The sequence below is a fragment of the Gobio gobio genome (assembly GCF_949357685.1).
Source record: "Gobio gobio genome assembly, chromosome: 16".
NCBI classification, from domain to species: Eukaryota; Metazoa; Chordata; class Actinopteri; order Cypriniformes; family Gobionidae; genus Gobio; species Gobio gobio.
Window position 1 is genome coordinate 33,185,244 of NC_137109.1, and position 20,585 is coordinate 33,205,828.

At 38.6% G+C, this 20,585-nt stretch overlaps 1 protein-coding gene across 3 annotated transcripts in view; it reads right to left on the reverse strand.

Moving 5' to 3' along the window:
* Positions 1-852: 852 nt before the first annotated feature.
* The window catches only part of rnf130 (ring finger protein 130), a 59,794-nt gene continuing 40,061 nt past the window's right edge, over positions 853-20,585 (reverse strand). Inside the window, exons 6-10 of one of the 3 annotated variants that reach the window (XM_079838621.1) lie at positions 17,278-17,360; positions 12,560-12,656; positions 11,352-11,556; positions 8,034-8,127; positions 6,713-7,806 (exon numbers count right to left, since the gene is read on the reverse strand). In XM_079838621.1, coding sequence (XP_079694747.1) covers positions 7,785-7,806; positions 8,034-8,127; positions 11,352-11,556; positions 12,560-12,656; positions 17,278-17,360 — 501 coding nt within the window. In that variant the 3' untranslated portion in view covers positions 6,713-7,784. Of the gene's footprint in view, positions 2,104-6,712; positions 7,807-8,033; positions 8,128-11,351; positions 11,557-12,559; positions 12,657-17,277; positions 17,361-20,585 lie in introns of those variants that run through there. The other 2 variants (XM_079838623.1, XM_079838622.1) reach the window with 2 other exon arrangements.

Genomic DNA, 20,585 nt, shown 5'->3' on the forward strand with positions numbered 1-20,585 from the left:
TCGTTAAAACCACGTAACATCTCGTTATTACGACATAATTGCATGGAAAAAATAATATGTTGGTTATGTGGCAGCAATGCGTCACCATGATCATCGCCCCCTCATCAGCGCTCGGCTGATGGTATTGGTAATCATTTTCTGAAGCTGCTTGTTATTATATTACATTATATTTGTATTATATTTTTTAATTCTACCACTGCTACAAATAATAATAATAATAATAGATATTTAATAATATTTCATCTTAAGTGTTGATAAATAAAAATCTATTTTAAACACACAGCCAGGGCAACTAAGGAGTGGCTAGCATCTCAAGGTCCTGGAGTGGCCTAGCCAGTCTCCAGACCTGAAACCAATTGAAAATATTTGGAGGGAGCTGAAAGTCCGTATTGCCCAGCGACAGCCCCGAAACCTGAAGGGTCTGGAGAAGGTCTGTATGGAGGAGTGGGCCAAAATCCCTGCTGCAGTGTGTGCAAACCCGGTCAAGAACTACAGGAAACGTATGATCTCTGTAATTGCAAACAAAGGTTTCTGTACCAAATATTAAGTTCTGCTTTTCTGATGTATCAACTTATGTCATGCAATAAAATGCAAATTAATTACTTAAACATCTTACAATGTGAATTTCTGGATTTTTGTTTTAGATTCCGTCACTCACAGATGAATAGTACCCATGATAAAAAATACAGACTTCTGCATGTTTTGTAAGTGGGCAAACCTGCAAAACGGCAGTGAATCAAATACTTGTTCTCCCCACTGTATTCATAAATACTATAATAGTATATAAATGATACTAAAATAACACTGATCCATGTTGTATTTATTCTAAACCTCAAGAAAGAGAGCAGTATAGGCAATTATGACAAGTTTAATGCTGAGGCAGTATGTAACATAGTAGCCCATTACATAAAGCAGAGCCGTTACTCACAGAGTGTCTCAGAGTACAGCTTCTGCCCTGTCCTGACTGCAACTACATGACATAAAACAAATCTGATTCAGAATCAGCATGAAGATTTCTGTGAATGCAGCCCAGTATGGTCACAATGCCATCCCCCGAAAATGAGAACACAAAATAGACAGACACTCTTGTGCACGGACAAGATCCAGGAAAGACAAACTGTGCTAAGAGGCCACTTGAGAGAGATATATATATATATATATATATTGTATGAATTATAATATGCAAATACTGTGTATGTATGCATGTATGTATGTGTGTGTGTGTGTGTGTGTGTGTGTGTGTGTGTGTGTGTAAATATTTTAGGTCCCCTTGCTTGGAACTGATTAGTATTCGCTGAAGGTATTCCATAGGATTTTCTTTAAATACATGTTTAAAACATTTTCACTCTATGTACACAGAAATACTGTATATTTCTACGAGGAAGTAACAGGGATTTGTCGAGGAGTTTCGAGTGCTAACAGGCCAGCACTAAACGTGAAGCTGCAGCATTAGAGCATATGAAGGACGAGTTGGTTTGCATCTGAGACACTGTTTAGCTACAAAAGCAGAGATGCAAAGCAGACAGCTCTTCTATAAAGGCTCAGTTTCCAAGCCTGCTTTTACAACCGTCCACGAGAGAGTTTTCCCCATCTGGAACAATAGTAAGCACTGGAACGGAAAAACGGTCAGCAAATGACATACATGAGACAACAGCTGAGATGACGTGTGGCTAACCGAGGATACCAGAGAAATGAACTAAGAGGTACTTCCCACAGCCATATGTGACCAGATGTCTTTTGAAATAGTCTTTCAAAAAAGTAAGAGAGAAAAATAAGTGTAAGGAGGCTGATGATGGTGCGCAATAGTCCAATCACATCCGCTTGAGGCGACCGATCGCTATGAAGATCATTCTACAGTGGTAGAGTTTATCGCCAGAGTCAGTGTGCTCACTGTCAATACTCCATTTCACACTCATAAAGGTTGATCCCCGTAGTCTGGGGTCGGGGAGAGGACGATGGAGGAATGGGCTTGAGGTGGAGGAGATGCGTGTCCTCAGGATTTGTTGTCATCGTACATGTCCAGTGATGCCTGGATGTCTGGAAGCTCCATCTCACAAACTACGCTGCGTGGTGAGACAGAATTACGGTTGAAGAAATTACCACCTGAAAACAGACAAACAACAAAAATGAGGGGGTTAAGCAGTGACACAAACATTTGTGATAATGTTTAGTTTTTGTGTACAGCAGGGGATCGAAATGAGCAAGATGAAAGAAGGGAAAGATTCTGCTGAATGTTAATAAAATATTAAGGATTCTGTTCCTGTAGACTGAAAAGACTTATTTACCTTCCTGCATAGAGATTTGGCTCAAATCTGACATTTCATCTTAGCACAAAATCAATGTCGGTCTGTTCCATGTAATCAACACTTATGATGTCCTTGACACCAGACCAATTCATTTCCATCAACCTCAGTGAAAGTCCGTTCTTTATGGAAGTGTTAGTCTAGGTGCTTTGTGATTATACAGTTCTGCGATTTAAGTGACATGCATGTTCTAGGTCTACATTTTTCTATTTTATTTATATTTTCTTGTAGACTAGACTGCAATTATTGAACTGCAAGACCTGCAGACTGTTAACACAAATGGTGTGTTAAAGGTACACCATCTAATTCTTTATGTTCAAAATTGCCAAAAATTAAATTAAATACATCAAGCCTTCTTTCAAAAACATGTTTTGGTCTTACCCTGATTCACTACGGTAAGCCTATTATAACCATTTATATTTTAGACCTGTCGAGATGGCACACAATCAAGCAAAATGGGGTCTCGCATTTTTTGCCGTGCGTACGTGTCGAGTATAAACAAGATTTGCACAAGCCGTTCCTATGCGATGCTGATGATGAAATGTGCCACCCATTTGAATTCCATTGAGAATGTAGTAAAACACATCTAAAACAGCCACTAAAATGACTGGTGAAAAGAGGAAAAAACATCATCCTGCAAGCTTTTTAAACTCCTGATGACCACATTTACTAGAATTTATCACGCTCTATTGTATTTATTGTGGTACATTTTGACTAGTTGTAGAATTAATAATAATCTGTTCTGTAATCAGTTAAGGGAATAGATTTTTCACTTAAGATGTATATTACACCTGTGACATGTTGTAGCTATAGTTTCCAACTGTGTGGCTATTTTTCATCATAAATGCTATAGATAAAAAGAGAAAAAAGAAAGACAAAAGTTAACATTGGCCTGCATGGTAATGAGGAGCCGACTTTGTAAATAAACCCTTATTAACAAATGCTATAGTTAAACAATTACAAAAACTATATGTTAGTTTTAAGGCTGAGTACAAGTTAGAAAGAGCTTTAAATTAACCTGCGCACCTATTTTTGAGAATTCTTTGAAAACGATATACCCAAATGAAAATGTCCTCTATATGATGCATCACAGGAGAGACTCTGATACCCCTTTTCCACCAAGGCAGTGCTAGAGCTAATTCAGAGCCAGAGCTAGTCCCAGTTCATAGTTGGTTCGACTGAGGAGCTTTCTAAGAACCGTTTGCTTTTCCACATGCTGAGAGCCACAACAGAGCCAGGTCTTACGTCACTGTATACGTCTCATCTTTTCTCAGCAACGCTAGCGAGGCAGCGGCAGTGTTGCCAAGTCCGTGGTTTTGCCGCGGGCTGTTTTTTCATGTCCGCGGGATAAAGCGACCCCAATTATGTGATATTTAGCCCCGGGAATGCGAATTTTAGTAGGCAACCATGCCAAAAAACACATATTTTACCCCCAAATGTGATTTTTACCGGGAAGCCCCCCTGAAACGCGATTGGGCTTGTTTTGAGTAGCAATTGGGTGGGTTTTGTTGTGAAAACCTGGCAACCATGGGCAGCGGGGAAACACAAACACACCAGGCTTGTTCGAGATGCATCGGCACTGCGCTGACCGATCCACGTATGATATATATATATATATATATATATAAAACGCATGAGTGAATCAAAAGCATAAGGAGTCATATGCTCTCGCTGGACTCGTTATCATACGGCGATCGGTCTCTGCACAGCATCGCTGCGAACAAGCCTTCCATCAACAATGCAAACGTTGCGTTACTATTGATTCACATGGCTTTACGATCCTACATCGGCATCAAAACACAACAAAAACACAGCGAATCCAACGCATTCATGCAGTTCGCCTTAATTTGTATAGACAGAGATTACAAACGAGCAGCAGCTGTTAGCTCCATTAGCTGCTATTTCAAACATGGCGGATCTCAAGTTTGTGTTCGTCTTGTTGACCCCGCCCCCAGCGCCTGACGTAATCGGTTCTTACTTCTAGCCCTGTTCTAGCCCAGCGATGTTTTGGTGCTACTTAAAGCTACACTATGTAACTTTTCCGTCCACTAGAGGTCGCCTGTTCAAAACAGGCGTAGTTTGATGACGCCACGTTTGAGCGCAGATTCTCGGGACATGTGGTCTTCACCTCACAGCCGGTGGAAAACAGTCAGGATAGGACTCAGGCAGAAATCATTACTGTAGTGAAGCAGAGCAGGACCGAGTGTTGTGGAGCTGAGCAAGGCCGCAGGAGCGATTGAAGAGCGGGACTGTTATTATGGCATAATCGCGGGTGGGACTTTTATTATGACACGGTTGCCGGCGCCACTTCCTCTTTTCCAATCATGAGTATGAGGTAACGCAACTCTGTTTATCGTATTAGATATATCTGAGTGTGTTGAAAAGGAAGTTATGACGTTCGCTCGGCGGCTGCTATGACACTTGTTCACACTGCAGTGAGAGTAAAGTGTTTCACTGAATAAAACCGGAAACCGAGGGTGACGCAGATATGACGCAATCGACAGGCGACTCCCTCAAACGCATAGCTCACACGTCCCGGTTCCTTGGTTAAAATAGCAATTTCTCACGATTTACAAATAGTTGGAAACATCTGGGATATTCTAAGTACTCAACTGAACAAAATATATAACATGGCCTAGTGGTTTCTGGATATTTTACTGCAAAAATCCTACATAGTTCACCTTTAAGAACCACTTTTCCTGGCTCGGAGCTGGGGCTTTGGGTGTGGAAACACAAAGAACCGATTTGAAACTAGGCTCTGGCTCCGATCTAGCTCTAGCTCTGCTTTGGTGGAAAAGGGGTATGATTGAAGGAGAGAGACGAGGGAGGATTTATTTTACGTGGAAGAGACTATTCTTGCAGGGGGAGTTTGCCAGAAACGGATTAGAATCGATATTTCATTGAAAATGGACATGATTGATTACGCTAACTCAAAACTCTCTTGCAAACAACGGAGGATTTTTTGTTTTTTCCCTATTTGTTCGTTGTTTTGGATTAAAAAGTGGGATGCATTTTGAAGAATGGACTCTTACACGGACATGTATGTGGGGGTTTATTGGATTCGTCCGATCTGATCTGAACGTCAGGAGATGAAAGATGAGTACCGCTAATATTATGCTAATGTTTACATGGCCGGTCCTTTAGCATTTCATTTAACCCTTTCCTCTCTGGTGTATTTATTGCACAAACAAGTTCAGAACATGAATCTTGAGTGTTTTAGCTTTCAAATGATGCAGAGTTTGTGATAGCTGATTAAATATTTTGTATAAAAAAAAGTAAATAAACGTAAAGACACGCCCACTTCCGTTAAGTTAAAATAGTTAAAGAAGTTAAAATATGGACCTTCTTGAATTATTAACTAAACAATCCCCCATAACTACGCCCCCCAACAAAGCCCCGCCCCCTTTGGTGAGTACCAGCACTTTATTTTTTCCACTTCAAGCACTGACAACAAGTGAGAGAGGTGAAGCCTCTAAAAATCTTGAACTCCTCTGAACAGAGAAGACTCAGCTGGCAAAAAGAGAATGCGACAGAGCTTGTAATGAAACAAGAATCAACATTGGCTTGGGTTTTCAGAAAGGGTAACTAAACCCCTGCTCAGAGCTTAACTCCACCCACTGGCAAATTTTGAAAAATGCTGGAAAAGTGGGCAGAGCCCAGCGGAGACAGAGGGGACGAACCGAGGGCGGGGCTGAACGGAGGGCGTGCACCTGAGACCCGCAGTGACGGATTGATTGACAGCTGTCAGACTCGCGAGTCGCAAAGATGGAGAATGACTGGAGTGACGCCAGCTTTGCAACAGAGCGGTCATTTCTCCTACCTTCACCTGAAGTGGAGGAGGGTGGATTGTCTGTAGACACAAACCCGGAGCCTTATCAATGCGAGCCTCTGGCTCAAACTGCGTTAACTTCCGATGCAGACGATGCTAGTGAAGCAGCCGCGCAAGAGAACTGACCTAATCTATCTGCGTCCGCGGCAACCACTTGCGTGTCAGGGTTTGAAAGCGCGTCTCATGTATGAAAATTATCTGTACACATGATGGGCGGCAATAATATCGCAAGAAAAGCCTGACGTGTACTGACAACTGCATTATTTAACCGCATTTTCTTCAATTCAATGTTAAAGCAAGTGTCAAGTCGGTTTCATTCATAATGTTTCTACTTCATGTAATATGACAGTTCATACTGGAGTGAAGCCGTTCTCATCATGTGATTGGGGGAAACATTTCTGAGGGCGGTGAGCTCGTGCTAGGGGCGCGGATAGTGAGCCGTTGGAGGTACCATCCTACGTCACGATGTACCACAACGTCCAATAGGAAAATTCAACTGCAGTAGCCACCGTTCAACCTTAAGAGGGCAGCACTTTGGCGGTTTTACACCATTTTTTATAGAATTAAAACACTTTATACTCAAATGTCAAAACATTTACTCGAATCAATGAACAGCATTAATAAAGCCCCAGTATTACAGAACATTAACTAAAAAACGTTGGTTTAGGGTTTAGTTACCCTTTAAAATGTTTGAAATGGTGTAAAAGCGAAGTAAGGTATTTTATTGAACAGAAATTGCCATACTGTATGCATCTCTCTAACAGAGTTCAATCTAAAGCATTATCTATTGTGAAGGGCCATATTCATCCACAGTCATGCAGAGTTGAAGCACTACCAAAACAATGTTCTTCTATAAAATGCATTGTTTTATTTTAACCGCTAGAGTACCTTTAACTTGTATTCAAATGACTGCAGACTCAAAGACTGTACATTATACAAAAACTCCAGCAAGTAATCCTTCATTAGCTTGTTCAGATGTTTTCAGGGAACCAACTAAACTCTGACCTTGAGTTACACAATCTCTATCCGCATGCATTAAAGGAAAGGCTTATACAAAACAAAACAAAATCTGTCCTCATAGATGTGTAGTGCTCTTAGCTTGACTTTCTGTAAGGCACTGATGAAATTAACTTTAGAGCTGGAATATGCTGCAGCAAATCAATACTGTATGTCTAATAAACGTGACAATTTGATTCCGGAGTCTCACCATGGTAAACTGAGGGAGACAGAAGCATCAAAACAATATCAAGGAATAAAACTAGTACTAGTAACTAACTACTAACTTACAGGACAATTCAGCAGAACAAAGCTGTTTGCACAAAGCAATTTTAATACACGCACAAATGTCTTTAAAAAATTGTTTACATGACAAAGATAAACCAAAGGATTTGAAAAAATACATATATACACATTTAAAATACATTTAACATTTCTATGCATTTAAAATTTCTATTCATTTAACATTAAACACTATTCATTCAATTCATTCAAAAAGTTAATCAGCAATATAATCCAGTTAAAATCTTAGAACATCCTCACATCTACAGAAAAGAAAGTTAGCTCTATTAACACTATCAATGCATGTGTATGAAGTGGACTTGAACTTTGCTTTTCAGGATGCACTTCTATTTTAGAAATCAGGACTCCAGAAATCATCTCCATTCCAACTTCAGGCTGTAAAAGATCATTATAAAAAAGTTACTTAGATGTGGACATGACATAACATGTATCTAAATAAATGGATTATAAAATAATTCTCATATTTGAGCCTTTACAGCTGCATTACTCTGACACTTTGTATTTACTCTTAGAAGTCTAGTACATATTATTGGTAATGTATTTTGGGATGCTATGAGATTCTGGAAATCTTGAAAAAGATCATCTTGATCTATAATACTCACTCATCGGTGGGGTTGCTGGCGGTGGCTCTGATGATCATGTAACAAAGTGTGAGAGCAGAGAGGACCCCGAAGCTGGCAACAATAAACCACTCTTCTGTTAACAGAGTAAAGGGGGGAGGTGTCATTTTCTGTTGGGGGCGGGGCCATGGTATCATCTCGACAGAGAGCCGAAGAGAAGAGGAAACTGGAGACAGATGGAGGCGTGAAGAAAAGAGGAACACTTCTCTAATCCATGGAACAGGAGAGGAAGCCATAGGTAAGCGTTGATCACAAACACGCCAGATAAAACGAGAGAAACTGAACGCGGCACATTCAAAGCACATGGCGCTTATTGCTGGTTTAGCCAGGCATTTACATATCAGCAAAGATCTGTTAGGAAGACCATGTCATTAGAAGATGCAGCAGCTAAATATTCCACATGGAAGTTTTTTTAGTTTTTGTACTAACGGATAATTACGTTGTTTTTTTGACGTATCTGTATAATTCTGTAAACAAATGGACTTGTAAAACAGAGACCACTAGAAAGAAAGTACCAAAAACACATGAATAAATTGCAGAGCTGTTCAGGCGTTACACCTGCTTGGGGTTCTTTAACATAATTAATCACTACAATACAAACAGAAGCCAACAGGAGAGGTAAAAATTGCTGAACATAATATTTTAAAGACATAGCACCAGGACAAATGGTTGGTAAGTAATAAATTATCTCACAAATCATAATTACCTTACATCTGTTTCTGCAACAAAGGTGTGTAGTTCTGTGAGCATTTACTTATTTTACTTTCTATGCACTTTTCTGTTCCTTAGTTTAGTTTCACTGCACTCAACATGCGTGTCGTTATGGCTCTGTATAATAAAATGCTGGCACAACCTTAACACTAAGGGCGACTGTTATTTAAATATATTTTCCCTTTGATTAAGGTCTAAGGTTATTACTAGGGGTGGATGTATAGTACAACAATTAAGCTGTTTTTGTCAAGCAATATCAATTTAAGGTAAAAGGAACTTTTTGTTAAAACGTTTAACCATTTTACCATACAAATGTGTGCATTAAGACATATAAACATCAACTAAAATGTTAAAGGGGTACTTCACCGCTGGCAAAATGGGCTTTCAATAAAACTTGGCTGCCTATACAGCAGAAAGACTGAAGTCGGTTCTACCGGACTACAGAGGAAAAAAAAAAGGAAAAAGTCTGCCGTCATCCCTTTAGGTAGTAAAATGTCAACACCCATACAGTATGTTGTGCATGTTGCCATCCAAAACCACTCCAGTCTGCTATGGACACACTTAACAGAATCAAATATCACCTTGCATTTAGTAGGAAATACTTTTAGTCACAATGTTGTCGACTTGTATTGTTTCCGGGTGCAAGAATTCAAAGAGTAAATGTTTAGAGGGAGTGAGTTACTTTCGGTTTCCAGTGAATGATCCAGCGTGTTGAGCAGTGCCTAAAGGCTCCACAGAATCGTAAATACGGAGAGAACACTGCAACGGAAAATCATTTTTGTATGTGCATTCAACATTTCAAACTGGATGACCTTGAACACAGTTTTAGGCCAAATGGAGGGGAAAAACTGAAAGAAACTGTCGTTCTGTCAGCTCCGCCCAATCCCCGGAAGCAAAATGCTGTCACGCACTGGTGAGAAAGCTGTTGCGCTGTTGCCATAGTTTCTCAATTAAACAGGCAAATGAGTAAACATTGTTTACTATATATATTACCAACATTGTAAAAATACTAAGTGGGTTGAAAATTGGTGAAGTTACACTTCATTGATTACAGAATATGTAATCAATAATGTACAGCCTGTTATTATATCAAAGTAAAAAAATGAAACATACATACAAAATTCAACTGGATGATCATCCTGATGTAGGGGTGTAGCGATACATATGCGACGATATTTGAAATGATATGATTCTTGATATAGAGTTAATTTTATCCAAGGCTCAGCTTACTGTATTTACAAGGTAAAATTCACTCAAAAATGTAAATTCTGTCATCATGTAATCACCCTCATGTTGTTTAGTTTAACTTTGAAAACACAACATTTTTATGAAACCTGAGAGATTTGTGAAACCTACCTCTCCATTCCTCCAGTCCATTCCTGATCCCAAAAATGTCATAAAGGCATCGTAAAAATAACTAATCGCGTGGTCTAATGCAAATCCAAGTCTTCTGAAGAGACATGATGGCTTTATATGATTAGCAGATTTACTGTAGTAAACACTGCTAGCGTGACATGCTAAAACAACATGAGAGTGAGTAAATGCAGAATAAAAATTTTTGGATGAGCTAACTATTTACAGTTTGAGTAGTAATTGAGACACATTTTCTTGCAATTAGAACTGTGATTGATTGCATTGATCATCTGAAGCGCACACGCTCTTCAAAGTAAAAGCACAATAAATCATCAGATCACATTGAGTGTTAGTAGTGTGACTATTCAAAGTGTTTCAGATGGTTTAATCTTATATGTATAGTGCATTAATAGTGGGAGAGGTGGGACAGTGCGTGCGGCTTAAGAGATCCAATGCCTGCATCGAATGCGTGAGTACTGCGTGAGGGAAGGTAAGTTTACAGAGTTTCAGTGCCATTACTACATTAAACGACTATATATAATGTTGAATATAATGTATAATAATGCAATGGGGATTATGTGTGGGTCCTGATAATAATAATAACAATATTTTAATAATAAAAAAAGTTGATTTTGGCTTAAAATATCACAATACGTAATGTATCGTGAGTTCAGTATCGCAATTTGTATTGAATGGTGACACGAGTGTATCATTACACCCCTATCCTGAAGTGATTTATTTTATGATAATGACTGGATGGAATTTACATTTAATATACTAACTATATATCATTTGTAAATGGCTTTTATATGTGAGAGGAGAGAGACACAGAGTGCTATGACAAACACACAATGACGTATTTATTGCAGTAAAAGGGCAGGACACGCTGCGGTTGAGCACAGACACCTGCTCAGATCACTGAGCTCAGCCTCAGCAGCAGGTGGAGTGATGCAGTCAGCGCACTGAGGTAAGGAAAGCTAACCCCCTGCTGGGGAGGAAATGAAGAAGAACGTGGGAGGGAGGTGAGGAAATAAAGGGGACAGGGAGAAACTTAAAGGGGAAGTGTGTGATCTTTTCAACGTTAAAATACTTTATAATATCCCAGTTTTCTAATATTCCACAAGTCTGTTTGAAAACAACCGTTATTATTCATTTTAGTGCTGCAGAAATGACACACTTCACCTTTAAAAAACATCCAGAAAAGACATAATAAGACAGAATAATCCTTGCTCTTACTAGTGACAGCGATGTTGATCTCTCCAGAGCGTGGAATGAGCTCTTCGTCGGAGGGAAGCTGGGAGGAACTGGAGTGGCGCAGGGGCTCCAGACTGATGCTGGTCTCAGAGGACAGGTCCATCAGTGCCGTCCTCTGGCTGGAAGTCTGACTGCGGGACATCCGGTCCATGTCAAAAGCCATGTTGTCCACGCAGGGCAGGTTGGGCTACAAGTGCATAAATGTCTTAGTCAAATTGAAAATATAGACATTATGTGTGACCCTGGACCACAAAACCAGTCATAAGGATCTGGAATCTGAGGGTGCAAAAAAGTCTAAATATTGTGAAAATCGCCTTTAAAGTTGTCCAAATTAGCAACGCATATTACTAATAATAATACTTTGTTTATATACTTTCGGTAGGACATTTACAAAATATCTTCATGTAACATGATCTTTACTTAATATCCTAATGATTTTTGGCATAAAAGAAAAATAACAATTTTGACCCATACAATGTATTGTTGGCTATTGCCACAAATATACCCGTGCAACTTAAGACTTATGGTCCAGGGTCACACATTAACAAATCACACCTCAAGATAGAAAAAGTAAGATTTACAGCATTGAATTTCAGCCATGACATGAAAAATTGCATGAAATGATTCAAGTGACCACCAGAGGGAGCAACTGGATCATAAATCCTTTACTCCTGCTGCAAAAGATTACAGCCCAAATTACTTTATAACGTGTACAGTTGTGCACTGTGTTGTAACCAGCAACGCATTTTTTTTTTTTTACAGTAACGTCTTTACATTCTCAGTTCTGTAATAATTCAGGCAATCCATCCCGACCAAACTACAGGACTTGATGTTATTTTCAAGAGGATAAATCATGATAAAATCATAAATCAAATAAGAGCCATATAAATGTCATAACCTGCTGCCCTCTGAGATCAATGTGTCTGTTGTGTGTTCACTTAGTTGTACATTAGGTGGAAAATTGTTCCCAGACGATAGCCATAACGTTACAAAACATCCCTTTGGATATGTCCTCATAAAAAATAATACATAAAGTAAACAAAGGTCCCCTTTTCTAAAAAGGCAGGGGTAGGGTTGAGTAGATACATGTTTATTTACTTTAGACAATAGAATGACCTTAATCTTTATAGTAAACATAATTATCTTATCAATACATGTCAATTAAGTTAGGTAACGGTGTGTGTGCTCACCATAACCCCCAGAGCTTTAAGGATGTTGAGTTTACACATGGGACAGGTGCAGTGCTCATTTAGCCATGGATCCACACACATTTTATGGAAGACATGCCTAAAGAGAAGAAGAAAACATTTTGATACTTTGTATGTATTTAAATTGTTACATTTGGATGTGACACCACACATACTCATGAATAAAACCTTTCTAATCTCTCTTTTGCCATTAAAAAAATGCAAGACCATAAAATGCAGAATCAAGCCTTTGATATCACCATAATTATTCACAGCAACAATTAAATTTTGAAACTGTTCTACGAACACTGGTGAAAGAAGGACATTACATGCAAAAGCACATTACACATTTATATTACAACCAGAGAGAGGAGAGAGAGAGAGAGTGAGATTAAAAGCAAGAAGCTGGTGGACATCAAAGGAGCAACATGAGCTTTCACAGAGAGCTGCTGAGTGTCTTCTCCTCCTCCTCATATCCGGCTGCTGCACAATCTGAGCTGTGTTTACTCCAGGAAAGACCCTGGGCTCCCGACAGCGGAAACCCTCTTCATGAGGGAGATTGTCAGCACAAGCCAGCCATTGAATCTCATGCTAGAGACAAGGCAGTTATTGTGGCTCAAAAGATTGCAGGAATCTTTCTCACTGCATCATATATCTAGCTTTATATCTAGTTTGGGGTCAGTGCAAAAATATTAATCAGCACAACTGTTTCGAACATTGATATTAGTAAGAATAATGTTTCTTTCTAAAGGATGTGACACTGAAAACTGGACTAATGACGCTGAAAATTCAGCTTTGCCATCACAGCAGTAAATGGTATTTTAAAATAAATTCAAATAGAAAACAGTATTACATACTGCAAGTCCCAACAGAAATAAAGGCAGGTTCCTCAGCAACAAGTTGTTTCGAAAAAGATTTTAATGGAATCCAAACAGAACTACTGGGCAGAAGAGATAGTAGAATACAGCAGCAGCAACACATTTGAGAGGGGTTATCCAAGGTTGTCAAATAATGCTAAGTGTGTCTGACATACTGTGATTAACGGGTGCTGAGAGGACGCATGCTTCTGAAATTATCCTGTAACAAAGCTGTGTTCAAACAAGCTCCTACGAAGATTTATTTCTTGGATGAAGAACATGCAAACAAGGGTCAAATTAATTAATAATGAGGGTGCTTACAACACAAAGGATACTAAAGAGATGCATGCCATACGACAGACCAGCTCTAAATGTCTGGGCCCAATCTTTATTTATATACTGTATTCTTTTACAGTTACCATATTACATGCATATGCAGTCAGACAGAGCCATGAAGGAAAGGGCACACCCCTAAGCTAAGAAAGTTAGAGGAGAAACAGCGAAGCTAATGCACTGGGACGTAAATTGAATGGCCAAGGCTAGGTCAAGTGTGCTGCCATTACTTGTGCTATGAGTTATTGATTGTGGCTGGAGATGCTTATGCTTAAGAGAGCAGATATACTCACGTCAAGAAGGAATAAGATAAGAGGAGATGGTAACTTGTCTCACTACCATTCAATGGTTTGGGGTCAGTTTTTTATCTTTTTGAAAGAAGTCTCTTATGATCAACAAGGCTAAAGTCCAAAAAAAAAAAAAAGTTGATTTTAATAATCTTTCATCATCATTTGTAATAATAATATAACCAATAGCACACTGGCAGGAAAAAAAACTAATATTAATCAAATCATAATGGTTAAAATCAAGTCTCGATGGATATTTTTTATTCTCTAAACTCAAAAATAAACCATATGGTCAAAAGTATGTGGACACCCCTTTGTGATTAATGGGTTTGGCCATTCCAGTAATTCCAGTTCAAATCTATAAACCAATCTTGATTCTAAACTAGCATACAATGACATCATAAGGCCTTTTCTATTCCATGACAATACCCCTGTGCACAATGCAAGTTCCATATATAAATAGTTTAGGAGACTGTAGAAGAACATGTCTGGTCTGCACAAAGCCAAAACCTGAGCCTCTACTGAACATCTTTGGAACCCGCCTCGTCCGCTTGGCACTCTGCGATTACGTAATTTTTGCCGTACACACCCTCACGCTCGTGCGGATGCGTCGAGTATGAACAAGGCTTAAAGAAGGCTTTAAGGTGTCCGAGAAAGATGCTGAAATGGCCGTTTGCAGACATTGTTCTGCTGAATTGTCTAAGCACCCTCAAATACAAGAAAGAGGACCCTCAGTTGATACTGTAATAATATATTGGCAAATGCTCCAGTCCATATTGGTGTCTGTAGAACTTCAAATGTATCCATTTACAACGTGTTTCTGCAGCGGTACCATAGTTGTTGATCTCTTGTACGCAATGGCCAATATGTTTTAAGTTAGTCAGACTCCCCTCACTGCTCAAACCGCCAGAGTTTTTATTCAGTTGAGTTATACAGGCTTACAAAACCTCTCATGAACAAACACAAAATTTGATTATGATTTTATTATGATACCTGTAGGCATAATAGGCCAAAGATAAGATAAGATGGCTTTTTTTTGCTTTGTATAATGTCTGCTGGAATGCTAAAAAATATTCAGTGTTAAATAAATATTTTTAAATTGTACTTTTGTAATTTATTTTTCTCTAAAAAAGCACATTTTTATTATTTAATTTACGCAATGGTGAAAAAATTGGCTAAATAAATGAAAAAAATAAAAATTCTAAAAACCGTGTTCGCTATTCGGCTTCGGCCAAGTGTTTTAATATTATTCGGCTTCGGCCAAGAATTTTCATTTCGGTGCATCCCTTCAGGCAAGTATCGTTCTCCTGGCATCTGCCAAACCCAAACTCGTCCACTGGATTGCCAGAGAGAGAGGCGTGATTCGTCACTCCAGAGAACACGTTTACACTGCTCTAGAGTCCAGTGGCACGGTAACACGCTTGAATTCACTGAGCTCCTGAGAGCGACCTATTCTTTTACAAATGTTTGTGGAAGCGTCTGTAAGCCTAAGTGCTTGATTTTATACACCTGTGGCCATGGAAGTGATTGGAATACCTGAATTCAATGAGGGGTGTCCCAAAACTTTTGGCAATAAAAGTTTTTGTGTATTGTAATCAATGATTATAATGTTTTGCTGGGAGGCACTGGCATCTCAAAGTCCCATGAAACCAAAGATGAGTTTTTTGTTTGCTTTCCTGTGTTGACATATCTACTATCGAAATAGGAATTTAGGGGCAGGACATATTTTTATAGCCAATAGGCTTCCATTTATATTTTTCCCACCTTTTTGGAGTGTGTTAGCTTATACATGACCTGAAAACCAACAGAAATGGACTAAAAGTTTGACTTCAATGCTTGAAAGACCTGGATGGTCATCAAACCCTTCCTCATTATGACTAAGAGTCTGAGACTGGTTTGTTGCTGGATGTCAGCAGCTGTCTGAGGCAGCACAGACTGCAGCTCATGAGTGTGTTATTTGATCTGACTGGAGTGAAGCAGTGATTCAGCCGTAAGCAGAGAACAATGCAATTAACCAAGCTCTGGATTAGCGCTTCATTGCTGCAGTACAATTGTAGAGACAGAAAGAGGGAGAGAAAGAGAGAGGGAGTGGGTGTGGAATGGATGAAAAGAGAAAAATACTAATGCTATGGTACGGTAGCTTTCATGGAGAGATGACTGATACTGTATTTAAAAAGGATAGTTCATTTACTAGTGGTTCCAAACCTGTATGACTTTCTAGCATCAAACACAAAAGGTAACATGAGCAGAATGTCCAAGAGATTTCATAAAATGGAGAGCAGAAAGTCATCTAGGTCTGGACCAACATCAGGGTGAGTAAATGACAACAAAATCTTCATTTTTGGGTTAACTAAATGATATCCTTAAAGGCAAACACCGAAATTACTAAAACAGTTGCAACAAGGATATGTCTGCTTAAAAGAGGAAGGAATGAACAGAACAGTAATGTAATTACTGCATGTTGTCACTCACTGTGTATCTATACAAGCAGTTATAACACGTGAACATGTACATTATATATGTTTGGTGTAAGGTGATCCACAAAATTTGCAGCCAGACCTCCAGCTGTGTGACTGGGTCATACTCGGCAGATGGTGTCTGAAACTGTAGGAAAGGGCATGTTTGTGTATTTGTGTGTGCATACTGTATGTCGCATCCTTTAATACACTGAGCATGAACAGCGTGTATCTGTTTGTAAGTATAAACGAGTGTCTATGTTTGTGTGTTGGCTGCCTAGAGGTCACTGGAAGCTGAGCTGCTAAAAATAAGCAGAGTGGGCCTGACAGGGGCAGTGATTCACAGCCACAGCAGTGCCATATTTCCTCAACAAAATCCCATCTCACAACAGCAAGTGACCCCTGATCTCCCTTTCTCTCTTCCTCTTTTCCTCTCCCTCTCCAAATGTCATTTGACCATTATTCAAAGTCTGGGGTGAAAACCAAATTGCACTGGGTAATGCAAAGAGATTTTGTCGGAAGACAACATAAGCTAAGGTGTTAAGACAGAAAAACTTCATCTACACCATAACAAGGGAAATTTCAGAGCAAATTTTGAATAAAAATGAATATAAGTGTAATTATTATTACGATTACCATTACTACTACTACTACTGTCTGCTACTATATCATTATTGTTCATTAACAAACAAAAAAGAAAGAAAGAAATCATGTACCTAGACTGTTGTGGAGATTATAATGCCCGATTACACAAAACAAAACTTAAATAAATAACGACACACACTTACTTGCAAGGAAGGATGCGGACCACATCGTTCAACTGATAACCTTCAATGCACACCGCACAATGATTAAAATCTGGCTCTGTTTCCTGCAAAACATGAACAAGCCAAAGATATTGAGGAGCCTTTTCAGAAGTCAAAATATAGCTAAAAAGTTAATTGTCAATTAGATTTAGAAGTAACATTAGGACACTCCTGTAAGATACATTAGTGCAGCTATAGGATCATTCGTCAGTCAAACAAGAAAGAGTTTTCAATATGACTATACAACAACAACAATAATAATTTTAAAATAATACTTTTATTGTATATGTAAAATTATAAAAATAAACACATCACTAAAGAAATATAATATACAGAAACAACTCTTAATAACTCGTTTTAGGACTGAGTCCTGGATCCTCCCTACTATTTCTACTTAAGCATCACTAGTCCATTATTATTAAATATGTATGCTGGCCTTATGACACACATTTATGAGAAATGGGAATAAAATAGGTGTGAAATTCTCTAACTCTTTGAGTACCTGCATTTCACTCTATTGATCTGATCTCTTGACCTTCTCCTTGCGCTCATCTCACCCAGCTATTCTCAAGCTCCCGATATAAGGTTTAGATAAGACTCTCATATAGTAGAGAGTGAAACTAAACTATTCTCCAAACTATTTACCATCTTAAACTATTCTCCAAACAGAGGACAGTCCAACTACAGCAATCTGTACAGTTACAATAGCAAAATATATCTAATAATATTACACATTCTGCATGCAATACTGTATACAACAGAGCATACTGCACATAACAATAAACTTCTGGCAGTCCAATCAAACAATAAGTCAAAGCACAAAAAAATAATGGCTGGTTGGTTGTCACTTGCTGAATGAATGATGAAGTGGTTGTGTGCTGCACATTTTGGCAAATGAACTAGGTCATCTGGATATTCCATGTGCACCGTAAATTTGCATACTCTGCATCATACACATACTGCATACTGCATATGAGGTATGATGGCATGCCATTCTGAACATTCAGACTGTATTTTGTGTCAAATAATTTCCTATCACAGATACCAAAAATACTGGAATATAAATAGAATAAAATTAGAAAGTAGTGTGGAAAATATTCTATCAGTGTGGTTCTAGAAATTCATGCCATAGAGAAAACTATGGGAACCTGTAACAGTGTATCCATCTAGTTATTGCAGGGTGGGTGAGCAGGAGAGAGCAGTAGATCGTTCAGCAGATTTAGTAGATACAATGTGTCAAAGATGCTGTATTTCTCTGGCTCTGCTTTCAGCCCATCTGTCATTTGACTGACCTCTAAGGTCAGTGTGAAGCCGATCTTGACACCACAGAAAGATCTGTATTTCTACACATTGAATTGAAAAAAATACTAAGCGTCAGCTTTTTATTAGTATCAATTAAGAAAAGACAGATGACAAAATTATCTAGTGTAGTAATGTTTGTGTGCTGATATCTGCTTACTATTTCATTTAATTTTAGGGATTAACAGGGTTATCATTAACTAAAACAAAAACTATTAAAAATTGTTTTCATATCAGGAGATACTCAATATTCAATGACTAAGATCGGATCAGGGGCCACAAAAAACTTGATCGGGACATCCTTACTAAAATTATTAAAATTAAACCTAATTAGAAATAAAAATAATCAAATCAAATTATTAAAACTTAGGTAAACTAAAAATATAAAATAAAAGCCAATAAATATTCATAAATACTATAATAGAATATAAATAATACAATACATCTAATATTATTATATTATAATAATTTGCATTGCATTGCATTATTTAATCAGCATATCATTTAATTAATTGCATTATTTGTAGGCGATTAACAGCTCTTACTCTATAAATCACAAAGACTTAGTGTTATGAAGTACACCAAAGAGCAGTAACACTTTCAAATACTATTTATATATTATCATAGTATAAATATACCTCTAGTAGCAAGCAACGCATCACTCAGCCAGCTAACTCAACCTCCCAGGGCACGAAGCCATTTAGAAAGTGACAAAAATCCTCCTAGGTTTTATATCCCACTCTGCCCTGTTCTTCCTGGAAGCACCTTCTCTACTCTAGATGCTATTTCCATCACCTGGCAGTGTCCTGTCTACTCTGCATGGTCAAGGTCATGTTGTGGTGAGTGGTGTTCGGTTTCTAATGGGCCCCTCTCTGCGTGAGAGTCATCGACTGTGGTCCGGCCGGTCCCTGCAGAGGGACCGGGACGATACTCAGAGGCTTCGGCCAACGGCAGTGAAGCTGTAAAGCTTCATCACTGGAAAATGCATCATAACTGGTCGAAAACATGTATGTGATTACTTGAAAAAGGAAAAAGTAGAGAGAGAGGTAGAGGAAGACAGACAGATGTTCTCTCACTCAATCTCTACTGAGCATAACCTCTCAGATGAAAGGTTTCAATTTCTTGCAGCACTTCTCCAAGGCCACTGATGTTTTATTCATAGCTGATGTGAGCTGACCTTGACTGGGCTATGATATGCACTGACTGGCACGACTCCACCCCTTCTCCAAAGCGAACAGCTGTGAAGTCTCACGACCCTGCCTCGTTCACCTGACAGTCATTCACCTTTACACAGGTCAATGTCTTTGGACTGTGGTACAATCAGCAATATTACTTGCTGAGATGAACCTAACCTGTTTGCCATCAATATTTAACGGCCAATTATTGATTAAATTAAAAGCATAAATATAAAAGAACCAATATTATAAAGCAAAGGTTTAGAACGCATTATATTATGCAAGCAATGCTGCATCGTACTGTGCTTTAGTTTGTTAGCTCTAGTCATTATTACAAAAAGCACAAAAAGCAGTGTAGTGATGTAAATTGAAACATGGATTTCAACAGTTAAACCTGTTCGGAGTTTGCCTTTTCTGAAGGAATAATAGTGATCATATGCATATCATCATCCAGCAATTTCCAAAGGCGCCGTGTTTTGTTTATGCTCTTCAGACGTCTGCTTTTAAACAGCATGCACTCTGGACTGTAATTTATGGGTTGTTGCTAGACTGAAAGACTGGTGGGAGAAACTTGGATTCAATGTAAATGAGGTTGTTACTACTTGTATTTTTCAGGAGTTAATTTAGTTCATTCAGCTGTAAAAAAAGCAAGCCGTGTGCACATAGAATGTCATTAAGCACTCGAAAGAGTGACAACCATATTTAGCTGCAGTGTGTACGTCACCGAGTCCTTTTTATGGAGTATGGAGATGTATTATGAATGGAGAATTACACAAACCGTTCCATAGAAGGAAACAGTTCCATAACAGGCATGTA